Source organism: Grus americana, chromosome 14, assembly GCF_028858705.1.
Source record: "Grus americana isolate bGruAme1 chromosome 14, bGruAme1.mat, whole genome shotgun sequence".
NCBI lineage: Eukaryota > Metazoa > Chordata > Aves > Gruiformes > Gruidae > Grus > Grus americana.
Genome location: NC_072865.1, coordinates 13,760,987 through 13,787,863, shown reverse-complemented (window position 1 = coordinate 13,787,863; position 26,877 = coordinate 13,760,987). Strand labels below are relative to the sequence as shown.

The window sequence follows — 26,877 nt, the reverse complement described above, 5'->3', positions numbered from 1 at the left end:
GTTTGTAACACAATTGGAACAAATGCACATTTCTTTCTTTGACCATTGAACAAAATAACAAGAACTTTTATAGTAGAATCAAGGTAAGAAATATTAAGAAAGTATTGTTAGAACTCTGTGCAGTTTCTATCTTTTTGATTTGTCCAGAGTTTGTTTCCAGGTGATGTCCAATACAAATACTCCCTGTTTGAAAACTGAGAGCACCTGTGGATAGACAAATCTTTTGAAGTCCCTTTAACCCTACATGACTTTCAGTGATTTCTTTGAAACCTTGAGCCATTCTTCAGTTGGACTGATGGTCATTTCGAAGATGCATTGCAGTAGGTTCAAAAAACTGGAAGAAAAGTTGAGAGAAGTTTCAGCTATGGATTGTTAACAATGAAATTAACCAACAAAACAGCCTGACTTCTGTCTTGGCAGACTTAAAATAGAAATGTGTTACAAGGGAGAATCCTCTTAGAATTTGATGTTCACTACCTGGATCATCAAAGCTCAATCGTAAGTACATATGGCAATGACTCTTTTCTCATGAACTTTAGTTTTCCAGTGTTTAAACTGAAACATGATGTAACAATACACACTGCAAGCTTTATGAATATTAATATACTGAAGCTAAATACTTTTCCAGTTCTTGTCTCTTTCTCTGTTCTTGTTTCTTCCCACTTGACCTATGCATCATTAGCATCTCATCTTCTCCTTCGACCTGTTATGTAACTCTTTCTGCCATCATACTATGTTCTCTGCATCCAGATAATATCCAGGACTCAGCACATTTAGCATATTCAGTGACTTTGTACCTTCCTTTGCTCCCAAACAAAAGCTGGCCTCTGCTTTGTTTTTCTGAAGTTTATCATCAAAACTTTAACATCATATACTTCTTTGATTCACTCCATCATTCTGTGTTTCATTACATAAAAAACTGTAATATAACATTACACATAAAAATTAAGACAGGTTACTTTAGAAAGATGATGTGTAAGAAGATGCAAGAATAGCATATGCATTGTAAATGATACAGCAAAGGTAGACTAGGTACTTGTATTCTGCTCATTAAAAGGGCACACTCTGTGCTCTAGATCAAGCAAATTTTAAAATAAACTAAGCATGCAGTTCACCTACCAAGGTCACTGTCATAAATTAGTATTCAGCTCAAGGACTTAGGAAGATTTAAAACCAAAAGCAAAGCCAAAAAATGCTGTATGACTTTTTTCTCATTTGTCAGCTAGGTTTGTTCTTTCAAGAACTTCTCTATTTGGCTAATCTAGACAAATGCGTATTATTTGTTACTGTATGGAGCTTTTTGTGGCTGGCAGATATTACTACTGTACTCTACAAAACACATACCATAGAAACATGCCTGTTCCGTTTTGCATGTATAAATCATGGGGATGCCACATCTTCAAACCTTCCATCTAAATTAATTACAAACTGTCCTTATGTAGTGAGGGAGTGAGTCCTCTTAGAGTAATTTTGATGCTTTATTGTTTTCATATTATAAATGGCACAGTGATATTGCTATACTCAAGCATCTGTCAGCATTACAGTTATAAAACCTTCTGAGAGCAAGGTGGGCTTATCACACAAGTATCAGCATTTTCTGTGGTCTAAAAACTGGCATCTGCTATTTCAACTGGGATTTCTTTCATACATATGTATTTAAATACCTCCTTTTTTCTACTTTTACGTTGTCCTTTCATTATATTAGGTTCTAACAACATGTTGTCTAGCAAAATGTAGGCAGAGAACTATATTAGCTTAATTGCTATACTTTTACCAATATAATTGTTGTCCTGCAACACTATTGCTACTCCACATTGCAAACCAGTTTACACTGAAATATCTTTTATGTATCGAGTTGCATGGTGGATGACTGTAACTGAGTAAGAATGTTTTCCTACTTGTTCCATTGGGAGAATAGAACCATTTATTTAAATATTAAGGACAGAAGAAAACATCATCCCCATCCATGTATAAAAAGTATTCAGCTGAAGCACTTAACTTCAACTTGGAATTTCTTTTTCATTCTTTTTTCAGTCAGAGAATTGCTGCTATTTTGCTTAAAAATGTAGCAAAAGATGCATTTTACAAAGAAAGTTTGCTATTAAACTTCCTGGTTTGCTGAGCTGGACCTGATTCAATATATATGGAAGTACAAATACAGAGTTCAGTCTAAGATACTCTTGCTATCTGCCCAATCCTGGCTGCTCTGAAAAATAATATTCAAATGTTTAAAGGCATACATTAGAAACACCTTCTTCACTATACAAACTTCCAAATCCTAAAATTTCTGTGTAATTAATGTACTCTTAGTTTACATGTCTAGTAAGAGAAAGGGTGATTAACCTGGTGTCTTCTAAAAAGAAAATGATTAAATGGAGGGGGAAGAAAAAGGTACTCCAAGGAGCTGTTTGAAAATTACTCAAGCCCCAAGGTTCTTATAAATATTATCGGATACAATACACAAGAATGACTTTTTCATTTCTGTAACATATGGCCCATTACTTAAGCCATAAGAAAACTGCTTAGTAGTGCACAGAAATACTACCAAACAGCTTAGATGAGCTCCTCATTTCATGCAACTCTGTGTCATTACATTAACAGGGCTGCTCATTCTAGCTGATGCTCTGAATCCAGATATCAGGTAAAAATATGCTTGCGCTTCCTTGAAAGTCAAAGGAAGAGTCTGCCAGAAGATCATGATATGAGTTGAAAATTACCTTTAATTCCAGTGCTAATAGCCTGCTTTTACAAGCAGATTCATGAAATGCTTCTTGATTTATAGTACATGTACCATCCAAAGACAGTAGGTTGCTGTTCAGTTTAGGAATCTCCACAGTAACAGACTTAGGTGAATGATGTTCTGCACTCCAAACTACAATAATAAAAATCCTAGAAAGGTGCACTACAAGAACTAGTGCACAGGAAATTTGGTTATTTCAATGAACTGATTATATTTTTTTCCATTTTGTTATTTAAATAAAAGCTAATATACCTGAAATACTGCACAAAATTCACTTTCTAAATGAAATAATTTCTTAACTAATACTGTACCGATATTTAATTTTTTGGGCTCGAGCCTGTGATTGAGTTGAACTGGCCTTGAAGCATACCATGCTTTGCGCACCTAACTTTTGTATCTCCTCTGCTTCAACGGAAAGGCTTACATATTTTTAATATACTTTTAAAGCAAAACCAATCCTGGTTTTCCTTGAAAGTAGCAACTGGCAAAGTGATACAACATATTGAATTAGAAACCTGCCAATGTATATCACAATCATTATTAGTTATAATTGAGTACACAAACAGGAAAATGTAATTTATGAAGAGCTTTATCAACATTTTACATAATTGTTTACATTCTTCATCATTCGAAACACCCCAGCTCTCAATACTGCTCTGTTTTCTAACTCTTGCTGCTCAACTTCTGTCATTCTATAAGGCTATTACAGAACATAATTTCTGAGTTTGTGGGCAGGTTTGTGAGCTTGCAAAAGTGACATTTTAAAAATATTTATAGTCAGCACTACGTCCTAGACTTTAGATGTATTTTAAAAGCCTAGTTCTAATATAACTATTAATGTACAAGGTTCAGTGTAAATATTTCATCACTACCAAGGGAAATGTCAACTGTGTTCCAAATATTTCTAGATCCAAAATGTGAATGGGTGAATGAAATCACTGGAGTTATGGCAAGCTACACAAGCTGAGGAACTGGCCTCTAAACAGAAGCTGTAATGATTATACATGAGCTTTTTTGATACTTCCCTTCTCTGATTGAGATAAGTAATTTGCACACATAGTCAATATTTTAATAGCAGGATCAGTAACTCTGGCACAAGTGCTAAATTTAGCATTGGGCAGATTTTGAGTGGCCAGGAGTTAGCAGCTGTGACCTCTTGAGAGAGACATCTGCAGAAACATTTGTAAGAGATAGTGCCTCCTATCTTCCTGCCCTCCTGATTTCATATAAGCTGCTTGGCAGCACACTCCATCTTTGAGAGACAGCATTTTCTAGATCATACCAGTAGCAAAAATCAGCAAAATTAGAAGCTAGTAGCCTCTGCTTGAAGAAGAGGCAAGATGCCACCAATCAGCTGGTCAGCACTGTCTTGTTACTTTGAACTGCAACATCTCTTGGCTGTCCATGAGATTTCCCTTGGCCTGCTTTACCTCTAATTTAGGAAATAAAGGTACAATCTGCTCACCAATCATACAAGATTGCCAGCCTCTGTTTTTATTGATGTAGGGACTTTGTGCATTCAGTACTATCTAAATACCATCATTATCTCTCTAGCTGTCCTAAATAAAGCTAAATGTACCAATCATATTGACTGCAATGTACAGTGAGATTCAAAAACTCTATGGCAACGAGGCAAATGAATATATTTTTTTACTAAGGAAACGGGACACCATTAGCTGTATTTAGGCAAAAGGGAAAAATTAGAGAATTAAAGCATTAAAGACTTAAAGTTTAATGACTGCTTGAAAATTATAAGCTAATCATTGACTGATTATTCTAGACATGCTCAATTTGCAGGGCACACATCTCTTCTGGACATCATGGATATCTAAAGACATGATCACTCTCTGCCTGATTCAAACAAACTTAAGCAAAGAATTTAGCAGCTCTATCTGCATAAAAAATTCAGCTATAGGAAGAAACAGGAAAAGTAAGTGTTAAAATGTATAAAACCAGGGACTCTTGATTCACAAACTGTATACTGCAGTTGTCAATGCCTCTCACTATGGATAAATGTTTAGAATTAATAACAAACTTTTTGGAGGAGACTGTTATCTTATTACCTCACTAAGCAAACCTTGGGAGATATTAAAGTTCTTATCTCCTTCGCTGCATTGCTTCAACAGATAATTCTACCATTCCTTACTGCAGATAGGAAGATTAAGAAATGGAAGATTTAAGATTAGTTTGTTTGCTGAGAATGGCATCATAGGTTGTCTTACACAATGTGTTCTGCTCAGTGCAACGTGGCATAGAGATAAGTGTTTACACTTTGCATCTTCAAACAGCCTTTCTGCATTGTACTGAGTGCACTACTACTAGAAGCCACAGATGATTTTTAGAGAAAGCCATTATCAGTAACTTGTCTCAGAAAGGTCTAATTAACTGGAGTTGTAAGAGTAAATTAACAATTAAAATACTATTGGTCAAGTAAACATATTGCATATCATAAGCAAGTATTCAGAAATTCTACTACTCACTTCCATAGTGTCTTTTGAAAGATAAACAACCCAGTATACCAGGTTGAATCCTGCAAATGCCACTGGAAAAAGGATCCTAGAATACTGGTCTATTTTACTTGTGCCTCCAATAGGTGGTGGTGGTGCTGGTGGAGGAACAGAAACTGGTTGACACTGGGATGCACTATTTGATATTATGCTGGCTTCGGGAGACTGATCTGCCTGAGACGTTACGGAGTTTACTCGCTTCTTCAGATTACAATTGGAGTCAGAATTCTGTGGAAGAAAAAAGAAAAAGGGAGGGAAAAAAAAGGTGATTTTTGGATAGAGTCTTAGGGTGTGTGATCATTAGGCTTCTCTCCACCTTTCTGCTCAACTTTCTGATTTTATTGCTGCTTCTCTGCTATAGAGCAACCTAAGGAAATCACAAAAATAATGTAAATATACAGAGGTATATTTGTGGCCTAAAGCTTTGCTATAAAAACATAAAAGAATGTACTTTCTATATTTGTAACATGGTAATATATGGAAACTACAAGAGAGAAAGAAAAAGAAAAAAATGGGGCTAAAAGGAAAAGAAAGTAATGGTGTATCTAAATTACAATATATTGATATGACTGAAGTTTATGTAGATATGAATCAAGTTTAAACAAAACAGCACATATGGACTAGCTCAAGCGCAGTCTCTGTGTGAGCCCATTGATGAGTTTTGGTAAACACTCACTGAATGGAGTCTAGCTGTCGCATTGTTGTTAGTTCCCAAACTAGCTGCTGATGAACTAGAAAGCTGCTGCATAAAAGGAAATGGACTAACTTTACAGGTGCTGAAAACATTAATGCTAAATTGTCCTGTAGTTTTTTCCCAGATGAAATTTCATTTTCAGATATATCTCATGATTCCCATGGCACTTTCATGCATACGACTGAAGACAAGTATTCAACCTGACTGTAATGGGACTATTTTTATTTTCATTTATGGTAAAAAGAAACCAAATTATTCCTATATTTTGTGCAATATTCATAGCCAGGTCCAATTATTCTTCAGAAAGCTGTATGAAAACTCTGAACAATTTAGTCGGGAACATTTAGATTTTACCTCTTAGTTGCTAGGTTGACGTGTATATTCATTATGTACACATTTTATTTGTAGCCAAGTTGCCATTTTTTACTTTCACAAGAGTAGAAGTGATAGACTTCTTCCTTGCAGAAATGGCTTAGGAATAGCAGGCTTAGAGCCTGTGGTAGAACCTATAATGAATATTAGTTACCCACTTGCACTGTAGTATCCAATGGGAGGAAATTTTCAAAAATCTTGCTGCTACTGCCACTACCCAGGACTACCATTAGTGGTGTGGATGCAAGGCAGTAGCCATAAGATTCATGTGATGGCTGAGAAAATACAGAAGAATGCTAGATTGTCAGGTTGGTTTTTATTATTTTCATATGAAGTACTCAAGTTTTCTGTTAATAGGGAGCAACAGAAATACCTTGGACCCAAACAAGCCAATGCCTAACATAAAACATTTTAGTTGAGCTTGAGTCTAAAGCTTCATCAATAAAGGACTGCAAAACTGCCAGATAATTGATGAAAAATATAATGCAGCAAAATTGCACAACATATGCAGCTGTTCTTGGGTTTGAAAAAGCAGCTTTTTCATCAGCAGAACGAGATGACTGAATGACTGAAGTTAATGAGGAAAGTCTTAGACAATGTAAATAACTTAGAATACAACAGCATATCTATCTATTGTAAAATGGAATAGTAACATTTGAATGGTTTTAAGGTAGCAAAATTCTGTTAGATATGCAATTTCCAAAGTCAGTCCTTGGGAGTGATTTAGTGACAATCATTCACTTCAATGTAGCCCACTGTGAGCATTTTTGGGATTTATTTTGTAGGATTTCTATGCATGGAAACAGATTTTAGTCAATCAGATAAATGAATGGGTCATTAAAAGGAAAAGAAGCATTTTCTGAACTACATTGCCTCTACGTGTACTTGGGCCACAATTTCTAGATAAAAGCCTAGCCTAACACACCTGGTATCTCATGGATGACTTCAAAATAGAGTTATAACAGGAACTATTCTTTTAGTGGTTAGTGCTAGTGTCAGAGTATTGGAACAAGTGACATTGCTACAACATGGTGCCTGGTTTTGTTCATGGATGAATGGACTGGTATCCAACTGAAATTAGGGAGAGAGAGATTCCTCAAAGCTGATTTTAGTCTAAGTAAAAGGTGGAGAGAAGAACATTTTAAAAAAAAAAAAGAGCTTTTTCTGTATATATCTGTTTTACCTATTAACTCTTTCTTCCCCTACTTCCCATCAACACTTTCACCTTGCCATATCCCTCGTTCTTCTACTTTGCCATTAAATGATTAGTATCATGTTTTGAATGGATATTAAATGGTATTCATATTCTGGGGCTGTGCCTATCTGGAACGCAGATGTTTGTTTTTCTATTTTCCAGTAACACAGCAAGCAACAGACATTTAAATGGAGAATGATCTACAGATGTGTCTCAGAAACAGAAAGAGGGTTATCCACGTCCACTTGCACTAATCATAATAATCCCACTCTATAAACAGACTGACAGAGCCTGGGCTGCTGCTTTCACTCAGGTTGCTATTCTGTTTTGCTCGTATTCCCTGCTTTGAACTGAATTGTAGAAGTCATAAGGTAGCTTGTTTTTCACTTTATTGCAAGATAACTTGACCTTTTGTGGAGAATGAGTGGTTCTTAAAAATATAAGTGCTAAGGTGAATCTTAGCCCTTTTCATCTGCAATATTCTGGCATAAGGTGGGTCAAATTCTGCTCTGGATCATCAAGCATGAATTGGGAGTTATTGTACTGAGGTGATGGAGTTAGTAGGCAGAACAGATGTAGCATATGGTCTGTGGATGATGTTTAGTACTGAACATATTTAGAATGTAGAGGTAGTAAAATCATTCCGATCATCTGAATAGGCACTTGGAAAAGTATCATCCTGATCATTATTTTATTTATAATATTCATTAAATCTTACTCCCATAGAAGGAGGATTATGTCAAAGTGATTTCATCTCAGTTGGAGACAGGAAGATCTGGAGACAGTGTGTGTCCTCAGAACTTGGGGACCACACTAACCAACTTCATTATGCTCCCACTTTAGTGGGAGCTAGTTTAAGTCCAATTCTATCAATGGAATGATATTAATAACTTCTCATTACCTAAAATAGCCTATTCCAATATTCAGGAAGGACCAGTGCATTTTACTGTCTCAGCAAAGCCACAGTTTTTTGTCATGCTCTTCACCTGCTGAGGAGATGGTTTAGAGTTGATATAAATCATTAAGAGTCCCTGAGTAGCTCTTTACACTGTCTTTAACACCCTCATGTGCCCAGCCAGCAAGTCAGGGTCAAGACTATTTTCTTGTATACCACTACCCAGGATATGGAATTCTAAGTCCAAATTTATCTCAGATGTGTAACGAAGATGTTTCTCAGTGTGGTAGCTGACTGTAGATCAGACTTGCTGTCCCAGAACCACAATTCATATTTTTCATTGGAATTCAGCTAAACCAAGGGGAGGAGGCAGCGAGAGGAAACTATATAGTTTCTTATTACAGCTGAGTTCTGAACAGCAGCTACAGTAATTTGTCTACTATATTTAGATTTGACTTTCCTTTTGACAAAGATTACCTACAATGACATCATGAAACTTTAGCAAAACAGAGAGAAAATGGGAATGAATAGCCTATTTTGCATAGTTCACACAGCCAATCACTCAAATAATCAATAGACTGTTTTACGAGTACCAAGAGCAGCAAGAAGCAGCCTAAGGCATGGCACACTATCATAATGAAATAACGAATTTTGTTAGGTTACTGAATTCTGATTCAGAGGAGTACTCTTGCACTCATTTGGAATGTTAGTCCAATTAGACTTGTCACTATGTATGACTACCCAGTGATGCAGAACAGATTGCAAAGTCACTGTTTAATGTGAGATACCATAAAACTGGACTAGACAAAGACTGGTAAGTGTATGGGCTAGTAAGGTATAGTCTGGCTTCTATTCAGCTCTTGTAGCTCAGCTATCTGATCACCTAGAAAGCTCACAAAGCAGTCTCATCTTGTCTATAAAGGTGCTGCTCTCTCAAAACTCTCATTAATATCACTAGAATTTGCTTATGCTCAGAGTATCTCAGGAGGCTCTCAGGAAATTGCTTGGCTTCTAGATTTAGAAAAAATACATATATAACCTTGGAGTAAATAGAATTCCTTGTCTGCTTTTTCTGATTTTTATATGGATGCTAACTGTGATTTATGAATGCACTTTGTTCTCATGTTTCTTTTTCTCAAGAGATTTCTGTAATTCATATTTGTAAAATTCTCTACTGTTCTCTATTCTTTTATACTGCAAATACATGTTCTCACTGTCAGTTTAGTTTATGATCTAGCAGTAACATAAGTATCTTATGTATGCACTTAGATACTGGCTAACTTTTAACAAATTAATATCTGTATGTCCTCACTTATGTCTCTCTTTCCTGTGGGCAGTGCAGTAAAAAGAGGTTTATGTGAATAAACTCTAAAAGTTTGGACGAAAAATGTGTTATTCCTTTTTTCTATTCAATTTATTGGATTAAGGATATTGAACTTTGACATCACAAAACACACCAAAAAAACCCAGAAACAAAACCAAAAAAAATAGGACCAAACCTCAATGTTTGTACAAGGCAGAATATTAAATATGTAACTATTTTTTCCCTATCTCATTAGTAGATGCTATTTGAGTAATTTCAAGTATTCATACTGTACACACAAAATTACATGCCAGTGACTTAGCTCCCAATGAGGGAGTTAAGCATAGTTTAGCCCCTACATTCAACAGTGTGATCTGCAAAAACTCTGCTCAGCTACTGAACAACCCATACGCAGTGCCTTGCAGCAGGAAAGTTCACCACATTATGTAAGATCTCTTTTTGGGCATGCACTAAGGTACCTCAATCTTTACAGTTCTGTGCAGTTTAAGAATCCATCTCATGCCAGAGATGCATTATAACCCATAATTTAGACATTTCTTTGCATATCTCATCTGTGGGATCTGATTCAAAAAATGCGTCTTGCAAACATCTATAAACATTGTTCTGCATAAATAAAAGCTGAATGTAGTTTAGAGGTCATTAATAGTCCTAGCTTTAGGCATCTCTTTCAGAATTCTAAGTTTCCTTTCCTAGAAATATTATGAGGAATAACATGCAAATTTGGTTTTGTGCTAGTTTTGGCTGGGATAGAGTTAATTTTCTTCACAGCAGCCAGCTTGGGGCTGTGTTTTGGATTTGTGCTGAAAACAGTGTTGATAAGAGGGATGTTTTTGTTCCTGCTGAGCAGTGCTTACACAGAGCCAAGACCTGTTCTGCTCCTCACACCACCCCACCAGTGAGTAGCTGGGGGTGCACAAGGAGTTGGGAGGGGACACAGCTGGGATAGCTGACCCCAGTGACCAAATGGATATTCCATACTCTATGACCTCACACTCAGCAATGAAAGCTGTGGGAAGGAGGAGGAAGGAGGCACATTCACAGTGATGGCATTTGTCTTCCCATGTGTGATGGAGCCCTGCTTTCCTGGGGATGGCTGCACACCTGCCTGCTGATGGAAGTGGTGAATTAATTTCTTGTCTTGCTTTACCTCTTAAACTGTCTCTATCTCAACCCACGAGTTTTCTCACTTTTACTCTTCTGATTCTCTCCCCCATCCCACCGTGGTGGGAGTGAGCGAGCAGCTGTGTGGGGCTCAGCTGCTGGCTGGCGTTAAACCACAACAGTCATCTACGTGCTTTACCCTAGTAAAAGGGTTAAACCACTTTAGGTTAAATTACTCACTTGGAGCATGGGAAAGCCATGTTCAAATTCCTTCTTAACCTTCAGGTATTGAAATTCACCTCTTGAAATATAGTCTAACCATCAGGTGAAGGTGGTTAGGGGGAGAGGCTGTTGCCTTATTACTTCAAAGCTGTTTTACTTTGCATGGAAAATCTAAAGAGCCATTAGAGGCAGAAAGCATAACTTTGAAAAATATACCATGTGCCTTGTATTAAATTGCTGTCATATTAAACAGGTAAGCACTAAGGAGAGCAGAGACTGGAACCCTAGTCATTCTCTTTTCGATGTGAATGTACTGTGGTAGAGTCTCTCCCTAACATTTATATATAGCATATCAGAAAAATCACATAATTAGCACAGAGCCTCTGTCAAAAATATGTGTTTATGTTAAACAGATTTAAATTTTCAAAGTCACGTTCCGCTCTTAAACTTATCAGTATTGGTCCAGAACAATCCCTGTCTCTACATTTACTTTGCTAAATTTCTGTAGCATATAGAAACTACTTCTTTGAGTGTCTGAGACAGAATTACACAAATGGTACTAGAGAGATTTGTTTGGAGTTTTTTTCTATAATTTAACTTTATTTTGTTCTCACTGCCCCCCTGCAAAAAAGGTACTGAGATTAGACTTCAATATTGAACAAAAAAAGCCTAAACCCAATTCATCTTGAATTTTTCTATTTTGGTATACGATATCAGTTACTTCTGAACCTTCCTTACTGCCTTGCATTTGCTTTGTCAATCAGACAAATATTTAACTTGGGCAGAACCAAATAATCAGCATCTACTTTCCTTGCTGGGATGACAGTCAATATAATTGAAAGTTGTTTGTTTTTAATAGTCTACTTGATAATCTGCAATTGTGGAGGAGCAGGAAGGTCTCCCTAATTCAACTGAAAGTGCCATGTTCTCAGTCAAGACTTTAATGCATATAGCTGTTTCTAGGATGATCTCATAGAGAGTCATTGATAATCCAAACAGAAGTGCTCTCTTTGCAGTTACACTAGGATACTCATTAAACATACTCAATATATTCTGACAGAATTATAGAAAACTAAATCCTCTATACCGAGGTGACATATGGCTGCTCTGCAGTTGGGCAGGGCTGTTAAAGAGAATGAGAATCCTTTTCTGCCCAAGCCATCTTATTTTGAAACACAGGGAGGACGTGGTTATTTGTAGGGAGAAAGAAGCTCTTTCAGCAGTATTTCACTGCTGTGGGCTGTTTTCTGTTAAAACAACAGGTCTTTTAGAACATAACTGTAATCAAGCTACCACCCCGTAACAATCTCTTGCCTTTCACATGTAGTCTCTCACACGGAAAGGATGTCTTTTTATCCATGGTGTGTACTCCCTGACCATCTCGCACAGCATTACTTCAAATGGTGCACTCCAGAGAATATCACCAATTCCCCTTCCCTTGCAACTTCCAGTATTGGGATATTCCTGGATAAAGGAAGCCATAAGGATGAAACAATATGATTTAGACCATACATATTTGAAATGGATTAAAAATCTAAATGCCGTATGTTTTTTCTATATATATGGCTATATATAATATTTGGTTTTGACATGCTAGAACAAGCTTGGTCAGCATATGAATAAAAACAGGTTTCTGTCAGGGTCCAGATGACTACTCAGCTTGCTGCCATCGTATTTTGGAGTGGAACACCCATAGTTTTGTATTTCATGCAGGGATTGCCTGCAGCTGACAAAGACAGCAAGCCAAACTCTGCTCTCAGTTAACTGAGGTAAATAGAGTGGCTTTCCTGGAACCAGAACAGGCAAGCTGGGCTGTCATCAAGTAACTGAGCACACAGGCGGACCATTGTCCCTCTTACTGAAACCAGTGCAGTCCAATAACTTGAGCAGAGTTTCTCCTACTTTCATTAGTACAGTAGAGCAGAATTTGGTTTTCTGCCATCTTTCTTTTCTGAGTGTACACGTTTTTTGGCTACAATATAAAAACCCATGAGAAAAAGTTCTGTTAATTTGAATAAAGCAAGATTTTAAATAAAATTAACTAGGCTCAAGGGGCAAGGAGGCTTTTTGATAGTGTTTTGAAAGATTTTTGATTTTTTTTCAGGAAACATAGTTAATTTGGAATTAAAAAAAAAGTATATTCTGTAAACATGTTTATCTTGATGAGTTTAGGCCCTCACTCAAGCAGTAAAAGCTCCTAACTGGCTCTTCTGTAACTCCTTTGAACTTTCATTTATACCAGAACGGTCTGCCTGGGCTTCCTTACACAAAGCAGGAAAGTGGATCTCCTGTCATACAGAAAGTACTAGTTCAGACAGCTTAAGGTTATTCCCACCACAATGTTCTTTAGCCACTCTTCTGACAATTTAAGATAACAGATTATTAAAAACATATAGTCTATGTTGTTATTCTTAATGTTGCTACTGGTAGCAAAGTTCCATTGGCAGTTGTACAGCCATGAAATTTTTCAAGTATATCTCACTTTTTCACTTTTATTTTTACAAGTGGACTCCCCAAAACTAAGTAAACCTTTACAATCTTCAGAAATTTTCTCAATATAAAAATACCATCTGACTTCTATACGTGCAGAAGACAGTAAGCATTTTTGACACACTGCTCACTACTTTTCATCTTATATCTGCCCCTTAATATAGCTACAATTCTGACAACTTTTATGACCTTAAAAACCACAAATAAAAATACTAGCATTTCAAGTGGATGAAAAACTTTACTGTCCTATCTAAAAGAACAAAAAGAAATAAAAAAAAAATCACAGATTAGAAAGACAAGGTAACAAAGCCTGGAGTATGAGACCAGGGAAAGATTTTAATTAATTTTTTAAAAATCAAATAAAGTAGACAGTTAAAAAACATTTTAATGTGTAAGACATGGATTTTAATAGATTTATTTCCTAGTGAATTAGAAAACATCTTAAGAAGAGAGGCAGAGTAAATGGTGAGAAAAAGCAAAAAGAAGAGCAGGAGAGGTAAAATAAATTATGCAAGGGGTAAAGCGTAAGAATTCCGTGTTGTGGCAAACAAAAAAAGAAAAATCTGGAAGGAGAAGTGATGATAGAATTTAGAGACAAAATAAAGGAACAAGTTGGGGGGTATGGGGCAACAAAGGGGAAATCAGGACCTCAGAAACAGCTCCTAAATCTACAATAACAAAGAAACTACATGCTATGCTGTGTGCCTTATTTAAACATAACTGCCTTAAGACCAGTAATGTAGCTACAGAAGTACAAAGCTCAGTAGAGGATGATAATCCTGAGGCAATGGTCATATACTCATGCAATCAACCTGTGCTAACTACACTGTTAGCATTCAAATTAGCTAGTTCAGGTCTGTTTCAGCTGAAATTATATGACTGCAGTACATCCATCTATGTGACAACATACAAAAGTTCTTTCCCCCTTATCTTCACTACATAAAGAAAGAAATGAAAAAAGAAAAAAAGCTTCTTAAAATTTGTTATCCTGTAATTATTCCTTTGTCCCAGCATGCCTTTCTGGAATGGGACCTTTTAAATCCAATAGTAAATTTTTCTAGAAGCCATTTTGACTACGTCATCTTTCCTTCAATTGTAAGTACCTGTAATTTTTATGATCTCATTGATTTTGCTTTTTCTATTACCGGAGAGGTGGGGTCTCATAGATAACTGATCCTGTGAGAAAAAAGTTGTGGACTTACAGGGCTTGAAAATTACTGTCTTAGATAATATGAGCTTTGAGCAAGATCAGGACTATAGAATTTTGTGGACACTATGGGCTGTTTTAGAGACTGAGTTTACCTTGGGACCTTGATGTTACAGGATTTACTACTCTTCTAAATCTGTAGGTTGTTAGCTAGTTGTAGTTTTCTTGAAGAAATGGTTGCAGTGTGCTTCCTAGATGTTTATTTTATTCCTAGATGCTTGTTTTCACTTGGAAAAGCTAACAAGTAAATATTTACAAAATGATGAAGGTGTGTCTTCATTTTGGCTCTGTGCTTTTTTGTGGCTGAAGCTCGTGGTAAGAAACTTGAATCTTTTATTTCTTTTTCTTTTATTGATTTATTCAACAGCAATATTGTAGTTTGTGCTTAGCTTGGTCTGCAGTGATACAGAGACCATGTCCACAAGTACTAGAGGAGCCACAATCATCAGGAGTATGTTCTAGTATGTCTGGGCATACGCAGAGGGTTATTTTTTGAAACAGTTGCCCTCTAGAAATTGGGGCCGGCAGGGGGTGGCAGTGGCTTTGCAGCATCTGCTGTGAATTCACCAGCAGTAGCACGTGCAGAATAGGCCAAACTGGTTTCGTATCTCTCAGCATGGACTTCAGTGAAGAAAAAAAAAAAGTAGATTTTTTTTTTTTTCCTTCTTGGAAACCTCCCTATGATAAACTCAAACTTGAATAAGGAAGTGTGTGTAGGAAAGATCAGAGCTGTTGTTCATTATGTAGCAGCTATCAATATTTTCCTCATGCTACACAAAGCCAAGTGATCTCTAACTTTTTTTCTGATAGCTTGCCCTCAGAAGAAAGCCAACAAAAGAATAAAAATGAAGCTTTTACATTTTAAAGCTCTTTCAGTCTTAACAGTATTTTTCTTATTTTACACTATTTTACTGCTGCAATGTTCTGCTCATTCAGTCCAGAGTACTTCTCAGTCAAATATCATGATATTGGGGAGGGGCGAAGTATGTCCTAAATATTGGCAAATGCATGCTGTCTTTTCCTCTCATTGTTTTTTGTAAAGTTTAAATATAATTACAGAAGTTGACTAGTTAAAATAAATGTAGATATGAACATGGCAAATATTGCCAAAACTAAATCAGCCTTTCTGCTGTCACTTTAAAATCAGTGCAAGTTTCTGCGAACATTTGCTTCCAAGCTCCTTTTAAGTTTTTTGGACTTTTGTATTTTCTTGATATAACTGTGGTTTAGAAAACAAACAAAAAAGCTGTGGTTCTGAGCTAAAATGTATAAAGATTTGCTTCTTTTTTGTATTTATATATTTAGTGAAAATAAAATGCATTATTTTATTATATCTTACAATGTCTTCATTTTTTTTCAATATTAATAAAATTGTATGCAAAATACAATATGGCTTACAAGCGCAATGTTTCCCAGTTGAAGTGAAGAACATTTGTTGATTAGCTCCAATGAGGACCAGTAGCAAGATGCTGTGGAGCTTTGGTTTCGCTATTATATGGAACTTATCAATTATGAATTTAATGGTTTGAATATACCTAAATGTTATAACTTTAACTGCTGTTTATAAGAAAATGTGGAAAAATGACTATATGGTGGGTAAGGTGTTGCCCTGATATTCACTAGCTCTTAGAATGACTTCCTTATTCAACTACACACTCAAAGGTTTTGCAGAAGATCATTCAAATTCTGTTATTCCTCTCAAAATGGGAAATGTGGTGGTAGTAAACCTGATTTTAAAAACAGGATGGCTACAGTGATAAATATATTAACATATGTTGTGAGGCAGCATTCATTACTTAGCCTGAGATGTAAGAAATAGTATCTGCAAGCAATTCTGACATACTTTTTTGGATACTAGAAAGCCTTCCTGTCTTTTGCATGTACTAAAATCTATCCTTAATCTTTACATTTATGTTTTTTCCCCAAGCTTCCACCAACACAGATTTTTTTATGAAAGTAACAGATGCCAAGTTTATGTAAAGGCTAATTCCTCTTCTTCCAGATGACCCACTTATGGTATGTACCAGTGTACTACAGTGATTCCATAATCGTCTGGCCAATGCACATGTTCATTCCATTGTACAGTGTCCTACAAATTCTGCAGACTTACTGAAAGAACCACAGCTGCCTGACCACACTGCCTACAGCATTGCTCAAGAGAAGTATTATGGGTAACAGTCTAATGGCTTTCCTTAAATATCTTATCAAATAAACATCTCTCTAGTAAATCATACCTCAAATTTAAATAAGCAGTATGAATAAATGAAGTCCTTTCGTTTTCTGAAATAAGAACAATATCTTTGATAAATAGACAGGATCTGGTTACGTAATCTGTTTCAGGTTAAGATCACTTTAATATTGTTTTAATATTGCATTCACTACTTCAGCTGCCTCTTCCTATATGATGCTTATTATCAGAAAAGCAAGCAATTACCGAGACAATCTCGTCCTCTGCCGGTACAGTTGCTGCTGATAGTGCTGCTGCCAGTGCTGCTGCCCTGGCTGCCTTCCTCATTGCTCTCTGAGTCTGAAGATTGGTAAAGTAGTTGACAGCTGCAAACTCAATAAGTGCCGAGAAGACAAAGGCAAAGCACACAGCTATGAACCAATCCATGGCGGTAGCATAGGACACCTTGGGCAAAGAATGGCGTGCACTGATGCTTAAAGTGGTCATTGTTAGAACTGTAGTGATTCCTTGAAAGTAAGAGAAAGAAAATGGGGGCATTAGAATTTTGCTTCAACTCTGCTACTCTTAAATTCATATATATTTAAAAAAAACCAACTCCTCTTTGGTTTTACCTGCCATCGGCTAACCAACAAGACAGCTAAGTATTTTGTATTCTTAAGTAATGCATGTATACTGGCTTCAGCATCTAAAAGTTCTGAACAAACTTCCTTAAGACACCGAGCAGACTGAAAGTTAACAACCTACTACATAGTGTAGCTTCTTACAACTGTGATAAACATGGGTATAACAAAATTCAGGCTCAAACTATGAAAGACACTCTACTTGAGGGGCTAGTAAGTGGAATCTTTGGCAGAAATGACATACTGTCGTTTCCCAACAGTGATCCTCTCTTTCTCCTGTTGTTGCACGAGACAGATCATAGCTTACAGAACCCTCAATGAATCAATCGAATTCTGCATTAAAATCAGTGGTAGACTGTGACTGAAATGTTTCTAGTAATGAGTTTGGTCCTCTGTGCAGTTGTCTTTAATCACTGGGTACATTCTTTAAGACTCACTAACAGTATCTTGATTTGAAAGCACCCATAGTTACACATATGGCAGGATAGAAAAGCTACTTCTCTAGAGCTGTTTATCTATTTTCACACAACAAATCTGGTCATGTAGCTCATGGGCCCCATAGTGTTCTTCACATAAACTCATGAATTTATTCTTTCTGTTTTGGAGTGTACAGCATTAATAATGTAGGAAATATATTTACTTCCCACTGCTGCCCAATACAAGCAAAAAGTGCAAGAGCTAGCGCATTCATTAACATATAAGCCTCTGTGATTCATGTTTACTTAAAATTATGCCTGCTAGAATGTGAAAACTGCAGGTATTTAAAGACAGTAAGGTGGAGAATACCCTCTTCTGCTCTTTTCTGCAGTTGGAAAAGGGTAGGTGGGAAAGTAAAGGATGTTATAATGTCATGTTGTGATGATGAATCAATATGCTACGAATGATGCTCAGTGGAAAGGATGCAGTGTCATTGCATACTGCAGCATCAAGACAGGGTGATTTGATTATTTTCAGAGTTTTTTTTGCAACTCTCTCACATGATGTAGCTTGCCAGCTGTCTGAGGTTAACCATGTCCCAATGTCATTACTTAACACATTTTAATGAAATGCAAATAGGAGATGGTATAAAAATATGTAGGATCTCTACTTCTTCCAAATCTGCCAAACTCATTTTGTAATGTGAATACAAGTATGCTGAGATATATTTCAATTTCAAAGGTCCAGAATGAACTTTTCAATATGATGTGTGATTAGATTAGAATCTGTCCATGTGCTAGTTAGTAATAAAAATGATATATTCTGTGTCTGAATAAAAACTTACTGCAGCAGGAATTTAAACTTAGGAATAGGACTCCTATTCTATTACAGATATAGATAAGACTTCTCTCAATGTGGAGTGAATATTGATGAAATACTCTGCACTGTGGAAAACTACTTTATCAAACTGAATGCCAAATTACAGTTGGTAAACTATGTAACTGATGATTGTTTACCCTCGTCTTTCCACTCTGAACACTTCTTGGTAAGTTTTAAAGAATCTGTTACATAATGCAAATACTGAAATATGTCATCTTTTCTTATTAAAAATGAAACAACAAAGAAACCCAAACACCTTTGCCTGAGACTTTATAAATAAAGTTTAATAGATATTAATTTAAAATTCCCACGGTGACCTGCTAGAAAGGTAGAAGCTGACTACTATCTTTCTGCAAAAGATGAACTTTTTGCCAGGAATAAAAAAGATTAGATAAAGGCACATAAAAATGTGAAATAATAGCCACTGCTATATGGATTCAGAGCATACTTAAAATTAGGTCTCCAATAACCATGTTTCTTGTTCTAAGTAATTTCTGATAATGCCCTGCTTCATAAAACTTCACACATATATACGCAAATACATAGCTATGTACATAGTTCCACATAAAATAAGGAATTTCATAGTAGCAATCTGCTGTTCTTTCCAATGACACAATTACAAAAAATGCAAGAGTGCCTCTTCAATTATTTCTGTCTCCCATGTTTCACTTGCAGGTCTGTAAAGAGTAGGTTCTTATGACCATTAATTTATCTTGCCAAAATGTTAGGAGTATTTATTGTAATATTATCTGCAAAGGATAACTGCCATCCATTTTGGAGGTAAATAGAGTTGCTAAATGAATTTGTTCTGAGAAAGTGGTTTGGGCACACTATTGTTATTTGTCTACTATTAATTTCTTTCCTGTCAAACTTACAGTTTAGAAACTTAGAAGTAAAACTGAAAATTTGTATTTCAAGTATTTGCAATATGATGCAGAAAGGAAACTTACTTCCTATTTTAAACCTTCTCCATTTTAAACCTTTTCTTTTTTTATTGGGGCCTGAAAGTCTTTTTTGTCATAAGGAATTTGTCCTCTTTTGCTTAGATGCAGGTATTTAGAATCCATGGGATTTTGAATTAGTAAGAACTATAAATTCAGACTGTGCCTGGAAGAAATAAGAATGGAATAAGGATTGAAATATTCTTTTAAAATGCCAACATGACTAATTTTCCACAATACTGGGACTTTACTACTTAAAATATTTTTTGTTTCTAATACTATATTTGCTCTTCATTATGACATCTAAGAGTTGTTATTCCAGGGTTTGGGGTCTCTATGTAATTATTACTGAATCAGCTAAAGACTTATTTTCACATTACTTCAAGCATATAGAATCAGCTTCCACTGCCCACTAGGTAGCAAATCTGTTTTACTCAAACTGTAATGTATAGTCCAGAAATGCAATCTAAAGCCAAATCAGGTAGCATTATATTTGCTGTACAAACCTCCTATACATATTTTATGCTTCAGCTGCGATAAACATCCTTGAAAAATCTATTGCCTGATATTTTAATATTTTTAAGCACTTAAATCCCAATTGCCAGAAAAATAATACTTGTAAGTGCTTAATGATGCCAAACTGCATCCCAATACCCAGTGGGGATTTCAAGAACAAAAAACGTTGATCATCCTTCAGAGGCACCTGAGGAAGTTGTGTTCACTTAGCATTCCTAAAAGTTTGCAGTGCTTTTATGAATACCATTCCATGCAGGCAGGAAATGCCAATTGACCAAAATCAAATTATACAAATTCTGTAACCTGCTAACTACAATTATAGGCTCGTTTTGAACTACGAGACTTGCAACATTTATACTTAGGGGACATATAGCTGCCTTTTTGTTACTGAAGACAAATCTCACAAAGGGAATTTTTTGTGTAGAAATACTGGGTTAAGAGAAAATAGATAGGGTTGCAAAATGTGTATGTATGAATAGTGGATTCATGAAGTTTTTTACAAGTTTTATTAATTTTGCTTAGTATTTTTATGATTGTTTTTCTAGAAACAACAATTCAGTCAGTGAAAGTTTACCCCTTAACAATGAGTGCCGTTTCAGAACCTATCACTACTGAACTGTGTGTGTGGCGCGAGGGTGTCACATTTAATAGCAGAGCACACACTAAAAATTAAGGACACGAACCTCACAGCTTTGGGAGTATTAATTAAACCACTGGAAAGAAAAAAGGGCCTTGCCATGCAGCACGGACACACCTTTCACATTGCAACGCCAACCTGTGCTACAGACAGAATTCATCTCACCTAACTTTATCCATCTAAAGTTGTTTAGATACCTTTGTAAACAAGGGGAAGAGGGCACTTCAGAATGAGTACTAGATGAGGTACCTTATGTCAAATGAGATTAATTACATCCCATGTGATTTTTTTTTAAACCTTCTACTCAGATTGGTTTCACAAGAGAATAAATCAATAGAAAAATTCCTCTTTAAAAAATGGATAGGTTGACATTTACTCTGAAATTGTCCCTTCCTGCATACGAAGAAATATCGAGAGGAAGAAACAAGTTTAGCTAACCAAACATTCTGAGTAAAGAATTTTGACCCTCATGGACAGACTGATTATTATTTGGTTTAATTTTAGTATTTACTTTTGTTCACTGAAACCTACTAGCTGTCTTTTCCAATTCCCACTGGATTACAATAGCTGCTTGATACAATGCATTCAATACAGTGAATGAAATGAATGATAAAAGAACAAAACATGAATACCAGCCACGGTTCTTGCTGGAACAGATTCTTTGTTGATCCAAAACACAACTTGAGACAGGACTACAGTCATGATGCATGGAATGTATGTCTGAATGAGATAGTAGCCTATTTTCCTTTGAAGATGGAAATAGAGCAGCTGAAGTGAATATTCACCTAAAACAAACAAGCAATGAAAGGAACGAATGAATGGTATATGTGATGCTGAGCTGTTCAAAGACCTTAATGCAGCATACCAAAAACCGTTCTGGCTGGAACAGACTCCTTGTTAATCCAGAAAGACACCTGAGAAAGAATGACTGTCATAATGCATGGAGTATATATCTGTATCATGAAGTAGCCCATCTTCCTTTGCAAGTGGAAGTAAACTGTCATGATTACATATTCACCTGTTAAGAGAAAAGTATGTCAGCACTATTTTGGCAACATATGAGTAAACATTGGCTTAAACCCAACATACTATGTTCTGAGGAAAGCACTTACAGTGCATAATAAAAATAAGCTGATTAAAAAAAAAAAAGTGACTTGATGGAAACAGAAGAGAATAATATTCATTTTATGTATTGTTTATACTGGGGTGGGGAGGCAGCAGGAATTCTTAACAATTGCATGAAAAATGACCATATTGAAAAACTAGCTTTTAAGAGACAATGGTTAGATTCTTTCCAAGGATTTTAGGTTTTAAAATGGCAAAAGATAATTAAACTAATTTGATTCTATATGGAAAAAACCTGCTGTACTTTATTTTCAGGATGTGTTTTATAATGTAAATAGTTCCTACATGGCTACATCTTACCTGTGTTAGATTTAATTGTTTCACTAGATACAGTTTGCCCTATGAGGTCATACTGGAGGAGACTGGAAGACTCTTGTGGAACTTCTACTGAATGCAGGGGTCCTTTTTTCCATGTATAAATTATTTCACTTTTTGGATAAGCATCTGAGTTAAAGAGGAAAAATTTACTATTATTATGTAATTTATAAGCAACTGAAAAAATAAGTAGCATGATCCCTTTCGTGGCTCAAATACCCAAAGAAACATGCATCCTGCTCCAGCAAGTTCCTAACCTCATTAATGACAAAATGCAAAAAAATCAACAATAAGAGAATGGTTGAGGTGGGACCTGATGGGCACTAGCTTTTGTTTCTTAATTTGCTATAAAACACATACTTGATTACCACAGATCGACTAAATATTTTCATTTTGCAAAACTAGAAGTAACATAATAAACGTACCACAGATTTTATGACTTATTGAAGGACTCACTTGGACTATTAAATGTGTAAGAATAATAAAAATAAAATATGCTTCAACAGTCACTCTTTAGTGAATAAATCCACATGCTTATGAATGGTCTGAGTCTCAGAGGAGAAAGTAAGATTCTAGTATAAAAAATATAATTAAAAAATTCAGCTATGTCTTTAAGTAGTGTCCTAGGATCTCACTTCTGATCTTCTCACATACATGTAGACCAAATGTATTAGTATAAAAAAACTGAAAGATATAGAAGAACTTACAGCTTCCAAACTTCAATGGACAAGCATGTCCATCCATAGGGAAGTTCACCAACCGCATAGGACAATCAGCATTAATGGTTAGTCTAGAATACATTATAGTAGATGACAATGAAAAAAAATGGTATGCAGGAACACTGCTGAAAGAATCAAAAATAAAGGTCAACCAAAAGCAGAAGAATAGGCTCTCACCTCATTGTGTAAAGAATAGTTCCATTCTGCATAATTCTGAAAAGTTTGTTAGGAGTTGTCATATTATGAGCAATTGATTTTTTTCCATTTCTAAAAAATGTGTCTGGTGTCCAAATTTTACTGACCATTAAATTGTTCAATCTCAAAATTTCAGTTGGCCCACTAAACTTCAACCTCTCATCAGTCCATGTCTGCCGAAAGAAGACATCCATTGTGTATTCCTATGGAAAATAAATAGGTGGGTGACTTATGTGTGTAGATAGTACTCCATGAAAGAACCTAACACACGTCAATGGCATTTCATTTACTGCTTAAACACTTAATCCTATTACCATTAAGTAGTTACTAAAAAAAAAAGTCTATGAAAAAATATCCTATTTTCTTATTATTTAAAAATTAGTTAAAAATTAATCAGTGAACAGATAATTTGATATGAGTAAGGGAAAAAACCCTCATTGTCCTCTCAGAGATAATAATTTAATTCAAAGTGACTGAGGTCTTGTCCTGGTTCTGGCAAGGATAGAGTTAATTTCACAAAGAGCCAAGACAGGTGAGCCAAGCTGGCCAGGGGCTATTCTCTATCCTTGCCAGAACCAGGACAGGTCTAAGGAAATACAAATGTCTAATTTAGTATCCTTTCAAAGTGCAAAAACAAACTATCAATGTTTAATTGCCAGGAACAAAAAGATATGTTCAGTGCCTCTTCTGCAGCTTACTTTGGATATTCACAAAGACAGGACTGTTGTGAGTTGCATCACAGTAGGATTATGGTGTCAAGTTAATATTCTCAGTTATTTTTCTTAAGAATTCTTAGTACTATTCTCACAAGCCTTCAGAAGAGAGCTCTCTACAGAAGTTGCTTAGGAAATGGAGTTAAACCTTGGCTGGAGGCAAACGTGTGAGGCAGCAAGATTATGCCTCCTCTTGGATTGACTGATGAAGAAAGGTGGAAAAACTTTTGGTTATATCTTGGGGCCCACAGTTCCTTGCGTGCAAACTGGACTGCAGGTGAGCGGGTATTGGAGGAAGTGTACAAGGGCAAAAATAGCGATGAAAGTAAATTTCCAGAATGAGAACAGCAATGCCATCCTCACTCCAATGGCTTAACATTTTCCTGGGGCTGCTGCTGTAATTGACAGAGTTCATCCAAGCCCACAGCTACCTGAATTTGGGGGCACCCAGCATGACAAGGGACAGCTGTTTCAGAAATGGCACCATTCCCCAGCAGCTGCTCATTAGGTTGTTGCCTACCACTCAGCCTTCCTGCAAACATATGTGTTTGGCCACAGGTGTTTACAATCTTCTTAACGAGGTTAAAGAGGCATCTTTAACTTCCCATCAGTGCCCTCACCTGTGGCTAGCCTTGCTCTTTGTGCCCAGTCTCAGGCCCGGGCCACGGGCTGCCCTGGCTGACTCTGCTGGGGAAATAGCTATATGCAGCTCCAGCCAAACTGCTCTGCTGGGCCCTACAGATTGTCAAGAAGATTAAGCCTCGTAATCCGCTTTAATGACGGTCAACTCAGATGCCACCGTAATGAATCCCGGGAAAGGAGAGCAGGGGCGGCAAGCAGGGCCCTTACCATCTCCACGTCGGACACCGGCCCAAAGCTGGTCACGTAGATGTCCGTTTTGACTTCTGTCACGGCGCCTACGGAACACGGAGACGAGCGGGGAGCGGAGCGGGGTCAGGGCTGGCGGGGCGCGGCTCCCCGCGGCGGGGCCCATCGGGGCCGCGGTGTTCGCGCAGCACCGGGGCCGCCCCGCCAGAGCCGGCAGGCTAGGGACTGGAAACCTTCCGCCTTTGCCGCCCGCCTCTGGGTTTCACTGCCTCCATCCTGCAGGGTCCGGGACGGGACCCTCCTCCCCGCGCCCGCTCGTAGGACCCCCGCGAGTCGGAGAGCTTCTGCTCGCCCGCCTGCACCGAGCCGTGTGTTCTCAGGCTACCCGAGGGGATGGGACTTTACCTCCAAATCCCGGCCGGAGCCTGTTGTCATAGCCGTCCAACAGCTTGTCGAGGATCCGAGTGATGTTTTCCAAGTAGAGGTCCCCCGCGTCGCCCTGGCCCCCCAGCGCCTCCTCTATGCTGTGAGGAGAGGCGAGTCCCGCCGTCAGTCCCCTGGCCTGAGCCCTCGCGCCGGACTCGCGCCTCCGTCCCCTGGCCTGAGCCCTCGCGCCGGACTCGCGCCTCCGTCCCCTCGCCTCAGCCCTCGCGCCGGACTCGCGCCTCCGTCCCCTCGCCTCAGCCCTCCCGCCAAAGTGGCGCCCGTCGAGGAACCGGCCCCCAGGGGAGGACAGAGGAGGGAAGAGGGCCCGGCCCCCCCGCCTGCTCCTCCGGGCTGCGGCGGGGCTTGAGGGAGACTTTGGGGTTCGGTGGGGATGGAGGGGAGGCTCACCTTACAGCAACGCATAGCCAGGCGATGAGCAGAGCCATGCCTCAGGTATGTGCGAGGACGCTCAGGTGCCCTCAGACCCGTCAACTGGAGCAAGTGTCGGTGCTCATCCTTCTTTCCTTCCCCTCTTGGCCAGGGGCTCCGCCGGGTGAGGATATCTGAGAGTCGGGCTGGCTTCCCGGTGGTCCTCGGCCGCCCTCTGCCCGGGGTGGGGAGGTGGGGGGTGTCTGTGGCCGTGCGCGTCCTTTGGATTCGCCACTGCCGTTCAGCCTCATCTGACTGTACCAGTGGGGGAATTAGGGTTTGAAGGGACGGTGCGCGGTCGGAGAGCAGTGACAATAATCGAATAAGGCATTAGGGGAGATTAAAAGGAAGAAATCCACTGCTAGTTTTGGCATGGAATTAGCAGGGACCCGTTAGGAAATCTGGAAAAGCGCTGGCATCTTGCTGATAGAGATTATGTTAGAAATGGCCTCAGCTTTTATTATGTTTATGGTTCACAGGGAGATTATTATGCGGCTTCTGCATCATTAGAACTTGGGGGAGGGGGGGGAATGACACAACAACAAAACCTCCACAACCTATAGTTTCCTATTTACTGGGGGGGGTTTTGACCTTTCTCAACAGATTTCCTCATGATCAGTCCTTCAGAATTGTGCAGAGGGCTTGAATATCTAAACATATTAATATATGAACATTGAATGGTAAAACTTGGTTTTGGTTCAGGTTTTTCGGATTTTTTTTTTTTTTTAAATACTAAGCTGTTTTGGAGGGTTACATATACAGATTTCACTCGGACTTTAAACCAGTGCATTACTAGGACTTTTGTTAGAATTGGAGTTCCTTACTTTTAAACTACTGGAACTGTATATCACTACTAATTTTGTCCCGATAAGTACTGACCGGATCATTACTGTCCACTCCTTCAGTAAGTGTGTTAATGTATTCAACCCTAAAGGAAAATAAGTTCAGGCTGCTCCAGCTTTTTCTGTGACCTTATTACTTCTTATAAAGCCAATAAATGATGTAGCACCTATGTCATTTAGCTATACTGTAAACAAAGCAATTGGGTCAATTTTCTTTCCTTGTGGTAATATAGAGGAACAATAACTACACCAAAACAAATTAATTGTTTTCATAAAATCTTGTTGCATAAACCACACTTGCATTACCAGCTTCTAAGCAAATATATTTAATTATGAAGCA

General features: G+C 37.6%; 1 protein-coding gene across 1 annotated transcript; it reads right to left on the bottom strand.

The window, feature by feature from the left end:
* Positions 1-283: 283 nt before the first annotated feature.
* Positions 284-25,712, bottom strand: GABRA6 (gamma-aminobutyric acid type A receptor subunit alpha6). The gene is made up of 11 exons (XM_054842126.1): positions 25,675-25,712; positions 25,246-25,364; positions 24,862-24,929; positions 23,282-23,502; positions 23,093-23,175; positions 22,371-22,514; positions 21,811-21,963; positions 21,578-21,730; positions 17,182-17,441; positions 5,221-5,475; positions 284-334 (listed from the first exon to the last, which is right to left on the bottom strand). The coding sequence occupies exons 1-11, from the start codon at positions 25,710-25,712 to the stop codon at positions 284-286; spliced, it is 1,545 nt and encodes a 514-aa protein (XP_054698101.1).
* Between the last annotated feature and the right edge of the window lie 1,165 nt (positions 25,713-26,877).